Source organism: Ciconia boyciana, chromosome 1 (genome assembly GCF_034638445.1).
Source record: "Ciconia boyciana chromosome 1, ASM3463844v1, whole genome shotgun sequence".
NCBI lineage: Eukaryota > Metazoa > Chordata > Aves > Ciconiiformes > Ciconiidae > Ciconia > Ciconia boyciana.
In genome coordinates this window covers 84,956,643-84,966,373 of record NC_132934.1, presented here as the reverse complement: position 1 = coordinate 84,966,373, position 9,731 = coordinate 84,956,643, and the positions used below count along the sequence as shown (strand labels likewise).

At 46.8% G+C, this 9,731-nt stretch overlaps 1 protein-coding gene across 1 annotated transcript in view; it reads left to right on the top strand.

The window, feature by feature from the left end:
- The first annotated feature begins 1,574 nt into the window (after nt 1-1,574).
- Nucleotides 1,575-9,731, top strand: part of LOC140646176 (alpha-2-macroglobulin-like protein 1) — a 28,806-nt gene continuing 20,649 nt past the window's right edge. Inside the window, 11 exon segments of the mRNA XM_072849745.1 lie at nt 1,575-1,642; nt 2,285-2,468; nt 3,735-3,779; nt 4,106-4,250; nt 4,902-4,954; nt 5,287-5,298; nt 5,841-6,000; nt 6,620-6,704; nt 7,081-7,195; nt 8,345-8,453; nt 9,302-9,411. Coding sequence (XP_072705846.1) covers nt 1,575-1,642; nt 2,285-2,468; nt 3,735-3,779; nt 4,106-4,250; nt 4,902-4,954; nt 5,287-5,298; nt 5,841-6,000; nt 6,620-6,704; nt 7,081-7,195; nt 8,345-8,453; nt 9,302-9,411 — 1,086 coding nt within the window.

Genomic DNA, 9,731 nt, shown 5'->3' with positions numbered 1-9,731 from the left:
TCATCCTGGGGCAAATTCATTCTTCATGATGTCAGTGGATTTTGTTTCAGGGTTCTTCTTCTGTAGAACTTCTTTTTTATGTATTATTTACTTCCTACTGAAATTTCACTGCTGCCCTGCAGCCTCCAGCCAGACCAGACCAGGGCTCCACACACAGCTCTGCCAGTGCCCCCACTCCTCCCTGGAAGGAGGGAAGAACTTTAGCATGTTATTATCATTTTGTTGCCTATCTGTTCCCATTTAACTTCAGAGGCAGCCAACTTGATGACCATTCAGAGATGCAGAGCCATGGGGAGTGTTTCTGAAATCAGACAGAACTCTGATTGTTTTTTGTCCTGCTAGTTTAGGCTCGAACTCAAAACCCTGTTGATTTCAGAGAATCAAATATGCTCCCAGATCAGTGACATACAGTGCTTTAAACCTGAAGATTATCTGAATGTCAGTGCTAGGTTAAAGGCTAGTGTGTTCTGGTTACATCGGACTGTGCACTAAGAGAGTGGATGCTAAGCACACATAAGGGGACTGTGCCAAAGTAAATACAGGGGATTGCTTCAGCTGGGAGCAAAGAGTGGGTGGATGGCAAATTCACTCTGTATTGTGTACCCTTGGTTATGCCCTGCAAAAACACAGCTGGGGCCAGGGCGGGATGAGGACATCCACCTTCAAATGAGGTTATAATGAGAGGGCAAATACGTCAAAGCCCTGTTCACTTCACTGCTGCCACTCATGAAAGGGAAATACAAGGTTGCAGTGCCTGACAAGAGTCTGGAGGAGATGGGTGGTGGTGTCAGTGTAGAACTACCTCATGGCTGGAGGAAGCTGGCAGAAAACTGGACATCTGGCTCGGGGGGATGTAAAGTAGAGATTTGCTAAAATATGTGGGTACTTAAAATGTCTTGCTTTATTTGGAAAGGCCTTACAGTGAAGCTATGAGGGGAGTTGGCAGTGGGTGGCAGGAGCAGCCCTGGAGAAGACTCTGTACCCAGGAGGATCGACATAGCTGGGATGGATGGGTGGACAGAGGTAGTGATGCAGGGAGTGGAGGTGAATTGAAAGGTTTTTACTGCAAGCTCTGATTAAATACTGGATGAGAGGAAGACCACTAATCATGCACAGAGAGAATACTAAGGATGCCTTTTACAAGCTGAGGACAGTAGCTGGTGTGCAGCTTTGGCTCTCATCGTGTGTTACAGCCACATTCCAGACCAGCCACAGCTGAGATGAGTGTTTCTCTTAAGTCCCCATCAGCCTGGGTTAGAGGACCCACCCCACCCCTGTGGACCCACCCCATATCTGCCCCCCAGTGCTCTGGCACCCCATGGCCTGGAATACCATCTGAGTGTAGATGTGGGGGGAGAACTGTGCTGTGTGTACTTTACTGTGTGGTTGGTGGAAGCAAGTAAATATTAGCTAATGCATTAGCCTGGAAGAGATGCTATCTCCATATATCAACTCCCCAACTCTTTGGACTTAGGAGCGTCTGACGGGGGTATTTAGGATTGCTCCAGCCCATCACTACAGGCAGTTCTCTCCTCCTGTGTGGATCTTGTCAGCTGTCTGTCCCAGCCCAAGCAATGGGAGCACCAGTGCTCCTCTTAGCCCTGACCCTATTCCCAGTCACAGCTGCAGCAAGCCTGGAACCGTGAGAATATCTCCTTTTGATTTCGGGGTGCTTGGTGGAAGGGACTGTCATTGAAGGGTGGTGCTGAGGTGCTGCACTGTTTAGCATCACAGACCTGAATGGTGGGGCCCTTGTTCTCAGGGAGGCTGAGCAGAAGCAGCTCCTACTGAGTCCTGTTGGACTGCTGGGTGTCGAGCACCACTGCAGGTAAAGCCCCTAGTGTTTGCTTGTGCAGGCACTGCACTGCACTGCACACACTACAAAGCTACAGAAGCCACAGGTTTTGCCTCTGTTCATCCTGTGCTGGTGGGGGTGAAATTTGGTGTGAGGACTGAAGCCTTATGCCTCAGCCACTGAGTCTCGGGCTTCATTCCTCACACAGCCTTGCTCTGGGTACTTGCAATTGGAGTATTGTGCACTGGGCAGCTGTGTCCTGACTGGTGGCAAGATGGTGACAGACAGATACCAGGAGCCCTCTGGTTCCACACTGGACATGTTGCTTCTTTCTGGTATAGAAAGGGAGCTGCACTATAGTTCCTTCACTGCAGGCCTCCAGACATTTCTGACCCCTGCTCTACCTCTTCATGAAAGCAGCAGAGATGGATTCTGGCCTGTCCACCTCAGCCTCTGAATTGTCTTTGAACATCTCCTGCTCTCTTCTAGTCACAATATGGTGGTGCTCCCTGCTGTCATTCACCATTCCCAAGAGGAGAAGCTCTGCATTCACCTCTGCTCCCTGACTGAGGCTGTCCACCTGGCTGTCACCTTGGAGGTGACAACCCAGAATCACACACTGGTGGAACAGGATGTGGAGAAGCCAGGCACTTTTCAGTGTGTCACCTTCCAGGTGAGTGTAGCTCTGGCTGCTGGTTTGGCAGTGGATGCTCTCACTTTCACTTCAGACAGGAGGCCAGCACTTCTCTGGGCACACTGTCCTTTGCCTTGCCATAAGTTGCAAGCAGGTTAACTGTATTTCCCTACCAGTGCCAGGCAAAATACAGCAGTGTCCTGGAGCCTAGCAAAGTAGGGAATCTTTCCTGTGTAGGTAAAAACCCGTTCTTTTGATCTGTATCAGCCCATTTCATCCTACTTAAAGCCTGTTGGAAAACATTGACTTTCATTTTACTCAGTGTTTAGTCCCTAAAAATGCTTGGATATCACAGTGCAAGTCAATGCATAGGGAATACATTCTTTTCATCCTCACTTCCTCAGAAGCCTGTCACTCCAGCTCCAAGAGGACTGTTCTGCTCTAAAGCTGCATCTATACTGCAAGGTGTAGTTGCAGCCTGCATCGACACTGAGCTTGCTTTAATTTAGCTGTGATCGGTGGTGGTGGCGCTGAATCCACAATGAACTGAATTTCACCTAGGCAGTCTGGATATTTCTTGGGTGGTTTGAGTTCCTGTCATTGCAGCTTTGCTGCTCGTTAGCCTAACTAGACACACTGAGGCTGAGGCACGACTGCAGGACCTTCAGTTACGTTTCTGGAGAGCTGTGGAGATGTGCCTGGTGCTGAGGCTCTACAAACTGCCCGTCTTCCTCAGCACTGTACTAAGTCACTGTGCATATGCCCTGATTGTTCTGCAGATTCAGCAGAACTCAGGGAGGGGCGGTAGTCACTTCTGGTTCTTGCATCGACAAGACAATGATTAACTAAGTGTTTGGTGTCAGCCCTTAGGAGAGAGCGAGTCCTGGCTCTGGAAAGCCAAGGAAGTCTGCCATTAGCAAAAAGAACCTTTCTCCTGGTGAGCTCAGTCTTTCTGATACTGAGATGTCCTGTTTTTGCCTGATCAGTATCTCATCTCCTGTTACTGTCTTGGTCAGCTCCAGATCTGACTTCCCTATGTTTTTCTTGGTTTCACAAAAATCTCACATTTATGTGAAGTGGGAGAATGACATGTCAGTTGGTTCACTTTTAGGTTCATGAACAAGAGAAGGCAGTGACTGCTTCTTCTCCCTGTAATGACAAGCGGGTTAGAGACAGAATCTTACAGTGGAATTTGGACTCTGAAGTTCGGGGACTTTTTAACAGTGAGATGATGTCTCACATCTGGGATAAGATGCAAAGTCTCTGACGAATTTGTTTTCCATTTCCTTGTATCAATCAACCTAGGTGCCAGAGTTCATTCCCAGGAAAAGAGATGATTCCACGTCACATGTAAGACACCTCTCTTGGCTGTCTCTCCTCTTACAAACTAGAGGGCTTCAGCCTCTCCTGTGTCTGAGCCATATTAATGTTGGAGATGCAGGGTGGGAAAGTAAAGGGGAGAAAGAAATGTGGAAAGAGGCAAACATGACAAGGAGAAAGGCAGAGAAAAGAGAATGAGGAAGCTGTGCAGCACAGAGAAGACTGGCTAGGGAAAAGGAGAGAGCTAAATCAAAGGAGGGGAAGGGAGGAGAGGGAAGTTGGAGATTTTGGTAGAACAGGTGCCTCTGTTTCTCCTACTTGTAGTCTCAGGCAGTTCGTTTTTTTCAACCTGACAGCCAGAGAAGGTGGTTTTTCTGCATGTCCTGATCCACAGTGGGGACAATGTGCTCTTTGAGGGTCGCAAGAAGGTTCTGGTCAAGCCCCAGAAGAATGTAATTCTGGTAGAGACAGACAAGGGCTTATACAAACTTGGAGAAACAGGTAAGGCAAGAAGGTGGCATATGGAAATGGGGAGGGAAGGGTCAAGGTAGCAGCCACATCTTGGGGGAAGATTTCACCAATTTTAGCAAGCTAAACTTGTTGGAGATGGAAGAAAGCAGATCTCTATTATCAGATGTTTCCAGGAACAGTATGAGTCAGGATGTTCCCCTCCAAGATGTGTTGCACCAAATGCCCAGCCTGCTGCCCCTGGGTGTTGTTTTGGTGAAGTATCTCTAGTGAGACCTAAAAGGAAAGACAGAACTCTCCAGGACACTGGACAATCTCTTGTTTTTTGAAGACTGTTGATTATATTTGAGTAAAGCCTAGAGTGACAGTTCCAAGTGTAGAAATACAGAGTTACTCCACAGTCTTCACAATATGAACAGACTGCAGACAGACCAACCCCACTGTTTAACACATCATTGTAATCTTTCCAGGTAAAGGCAGTGAGTTTCTACAGCCCACAGCTGCATATAAACCTCCCAAAGTCCTCTGGGGTGGGAGATGCTGGGGATGGCTGTTTGGGGAAAGACCTGACTACCTCTGAGGTAAACAGAGAGAGATGAATACTGGAGCACAGAAGAGAAGCACATTTGTGCAAGGACATGTTGCAGCCAGAATGCTTTATTATGCTTTTCTTTATATCTCCAGTGAAATTTCGAATTGTGAACCTCAATTAGGACCTTAAGGTCATTAAAAATGAGGTGAGTTTCACCTTGTGCTTTTCTAGAAGTAGGAGCCTCAGCATGAGACACATTGAGAGGCTCATGAAAGAGACATCTCCCTTCATGCCTGTTAAACTGTAAGAATAAATGATCTTTGAAGGGAAACCACTCATCCACTGGTCCCTTGGAGAAAGACTGCAGTGTAGGCTAGCACAGAGGGAGGAGGAGGCCTAGTGTGGGGTCTGGACGGGGCAGAACTTTCTGGTCAGAGGCCCACGTCAGGCGGTGTTATTAATACTGGTTCACATGGATGCTGTTTTGCTCTGTACAAAACTGAGCTTGTGTTTCTCTTGTTTTTACATTATTCCCAGATATGGCTGCAGGTAAGGGATAAAGAACTGACCAAAGGGAGATGTTTGTCTCTTCTACTGTGCCCTTTCACTCCTGGACAGAGTTGTGCCACAAATGTAACCACATAAGGTTATGGTTATGGTTCAGGTTCAGCTGAAGTCTTTTCTACCTGGTCAGCCTGGGTTCTTCATTCAAACCAGCACCTCTGTGATGCACATAGCTGAGCTAGAGGCAGGGCAGTGACGAACCTTTGCCCAACACCTTGTCTGCATAGAGCACAAAGCACAAGGCTAAGTGCTCAGTAGATGCAGCACAGCTGCTTCTCCTTCCCATGGTGTTATGGTCTTACCACTTCCCTGTAGCTTTACTGTTCTTGGCAGCCTTTGCAATTCAAAAGTTCAGTAAAAGGATACTGGAGGGAGAAGAAGGAATCTCTCCTGGTGATCTGGCATCCTCTCTACTGGGGCAAGGGTAAGCCCTCACAGTGTCTTCTTGTGCCTGAGTATGGCTGGACCTGCCAGGTACCCATGCTCCCAGTGTGACTTGGTGGCTCTGCATGTCCTTTCCCAAATAGGATCCTGAATATAACCGTATTGCTGAGTGGCTGAATGTAAAGTCAAGACATGGCATTGTGGATTTGTCCTTCCCCCTGGCCTCTGAAGCACCCCTTGGGAAGTATACCATCTCAGTGCAACAAGGCATGGCTCAAAAAACCTTCAGTGTTGATGAATATGGTGAGACTTGGACAACAGAGGTGACGGAAAAGCAGTGTGGGTAGCTGGAGAAAAGAGCAGGACGATGTGGCCATGTTCATCAGACCTTTTGCCCTGGGAGAACAGCAGACTGGGGACAGGGACAGATGGGTCTGTGCGCACATCTCATGTTGGGCTGGAGGTTCTGCAGCTGCATAGGTAGAAGGGAGAGGCTGTGGTCCGACACCTTGTTCTAGCTGCGGCTGGGCCCTGTGATGAGCGCTTTCTGCTACTCATTGTCACCCTCTTCTAAGCTAAGTTTACTGTCCACTCCAGTCAGCTGCCATGATAGGAAGTGGCATCATGCCTTAGACCCATTCAGTTGCAGTGATGTAGGTAAAGACAAAACCCTTTAAAAAGCCGTTTAAAATGTTTATGCTTGACTGAGCTGGAGTAGAAAGCAGTTCCATGTGAAATTGTAGTAGCAAATAGAGGGTGGTGTGGCTGAAGGGAGTAACACCTATTGCAGCATAGTGGTGAATAACTGGGGACATTACTGTCTTTCCCCCCATCTGGATTGCAGCTGTAACAGAACTTACACAGTGCCCATACTCAGTATTGCTTTTTTACCTCCATTCATATGTTCCTCACTTCCATGCAGTGCTGAAAAAATTTGAAATAAAGATTGAGCACCCTCCATTTATCACTACGGTGGATGAGGAATTTCAGCTGAAGGTCTATGGCAAGTGAGTACATGACACCATTGTGATCTCTGGCTTTCGGCTCCACAATCACCTCTAGATTGCCCATAGCCAAGAAGTGGCGTTCCAGTATCATGTTCTTGCATTACTCTGTGGTTGGAGGAGCCAGATCACTCTCTGGAACAGGCTCCTTCTTGCACCTGGTCATTTACTGTGAGGCTGAAGGACACTGAGGATGCTGGATATAGTGGGTGAGAGGAATGCAAACTGATTTTAAGGGATGAGCTGAAGTTCCTGAGCAAACAAGGTAAAAAGCTCTCCCAGGCTCCACTTCCTCCCGATGAGGGTGGGGGGTGGCCTGGATCAATATTTCTGCTGAAGCAGCCAGTCTTCAGGTGAACGTTTCTCCCCTTTGACACAGGTACACCTATGGGAAGCCTGTTCAAGGGAAAATAGATATTACTTTCAGAACATTATCTCAGTTCTTCGAAGGCGATTTATCAAGTTCTGCTGAGATGAGGAAGCAAAACAGCTAGGTAGGTGAAAAAATGGGAGAATGCAAAGTATAACCTGCTGGAAATGTGTGTCTGTCCTCGTAACCTGCCTCAATGCACCTCTGATGTGCACCAACCAGTTTAGTCCAGTGTCTTCCCACTTGCTAGACCTGATCAGACCCTTCATTCCTCTTCCTGTGACTCTATTGCTTGAATTACTGCTCTAGCTGCCCATATCTGACTCTGTTTCAGGAGAAGGTGTAAGCTCTGTGTAAGTAATGATGGCTGGGGCCTTTCCCAAGGGTCTATATCCTATTATATGGAATCAGACCACTGGTCTGTTCAGCCCTGTCACCGCTCCCACCAATAAACAGGCTATCAGAGCATCAGAAGCTCCACACTTGGTTTTTCCCATGGCTTTCAGATGCAGCTCTTTCAGCCTGAAAGTCACAAGAAAATATTTCTAAATGTCAGAATAGCCAGCAACAAGCCAGAATATAAAAATCCAGCTGGATGTCTGCATCTTTTAAAATGCACCCAGTAGCAAAATATCTCCATCTGGAAAGCTGTACAGTCTTAGCTGTGCAAAACACCAGCTGAATGCCAGCTCCCTCTCACATAGCCTGTAAGAGGCTCTGCAAGGTTCTCTGGAGAACTTCACAGGCACGACTAGAAACACTTTGTCCACTTCCCCTCTCTGGCAGACTCTGCCTTAATGCTTGGCAAAGCTCTTGCAATCTGTAACTGGCTGGATGCCCTTGTTTAACATGGCCACGCCACAGAGATGGTTGTGACTGGAAAGCCACAGTGTCTCGCTTTATTCTTCAGGGCCATATAGTTTCAAGGAGGAGGTTATCTTTAGCTCAGGCAAAGACACCCATGCTCTTTCAGCTGCAGGATCTGGGCTTAATCCAGTCTCCTGAGTTTGTCTGTGACATAATTAACCCTTATGTGATTTGCCTGAAGCACTTTTTTCTGCCACTTCTTTTGGCGACTGTTTAATCCAAGCATGTTGATTTTCTTCCCTGGCTAAGGTAACCATGATGGATTTCTGCAGTTATAGGTTTTTGAGCTTCCATCTGTTCCACAAGTATTTGGAAATACTTCTTTAGGATTGCCCAGCATCTATGAAACAGCTCCTTTTCCTCCACACCATGCTCTTTCTCTCTGTTCATATCTCCCTTTCTCCAGACAAACAAGAACGGCTGCACTACTTTTACAGTGAAGACAGAGACTCTGGAATTAAATGAAACTGACAGCTACCTAATTGTGATAGGAGAAATGGTGGAAGATGGAACAGGTAGTGGATGATATGTGAAGTGCTTCCTTCCTTGCAGCCAACTTCTGATCCTTTCTTTCTTTGAAATTTTTGGTTTTGGCCTTTCTGTGGCTGTTGAATTGCTTTTGAAAAGGTAACTTGAGGGTTCCCAAGTTTTCTGGCATTATGATGCTCTCTGTTGTAGTACCTATTCCATCTGTTATTACCAGATTACCCAATCCTCTCCACCCTTCATCTCCACTAGCACATAGATAACTTTTTAGTGATTGCCTGGACACCGAGGTGTTCCTCAGGCAGTTGCAAAGCCCTGGTTAGCCATGGAAAATCTGCAACAAACCCTCGCAGTCCTTGCTAATTGTAGTGCACCATCCTGACAGGTAGTACCTACCCACAGTCTCTTGTCCTCTCTTTTCCTAAGTCTCAGGCAGGGCTGCTTATGGACACTCTTGCTATTAGGAATCCCATTCTGCTCCCTTGTAGTCTGACACAATATTGATTATAAGGATTATAAGGTTTTCAGTATCAGTGTTAATGTGAACCGCGCACTGGCAACTGGATGTGTCCGTTGTTTGAACTGTCACACTGTGGGTGGGGTCCTTCAGGCCACTTTTAGGCATCTACAGTGTAGTTGTCTACAACTAAACAGTCACCTAGTTTCTCTTAATTTTCAATAAAGAGAAAGTACTTATATGATATGATGCATTATGTCATGAAGCAGATTCCCAGAAAGATTGAGGGAATCATACCCTAGAAGAATGTATTTTCTCTCCTAAACTTAGAGGTTGTAGATAATGTTGAAGCATCTTCTTGTCTTCTGCTTCTCTAAGAGCACCGCTAGAGTTTAACAGATTTCTCATCTCTCTACCCAGGAGCAGAGAGTATGGAAATGGCTGGAATTCCTGTTGCAACGAGAATGAAGTCTATAGAGTTTATCAACCTCCATGCATTCTACAAACGTGGACTACCGTACACAGGGAAGGTAACACCCATGGATCCTTTCTCTGCTGAGAATACAACATAGGTCTAATGATGCTTCTGTAGGCAGAAAGCAACAATCTCCAGGAAAGTAAGTGCTGCTCTGCTGGTACCCAGCAGCTATGAGTGAAGCCTCCTATAGAAGCAATTTCTTCTCCCCATCCTAACCTAGTATATTCCCTGGACAGGAATTTTGGAGCCAGCTGCAGTCTCTGGAGGCTTCCCCAGGAGTAGCTCCTGAAACTACTCTGTGTGATAAAAAGCATATGGGATGGGGGTGGCATTGGTGGGGAAATAACATTCCCTTTGGACAGTGGTCCAAAT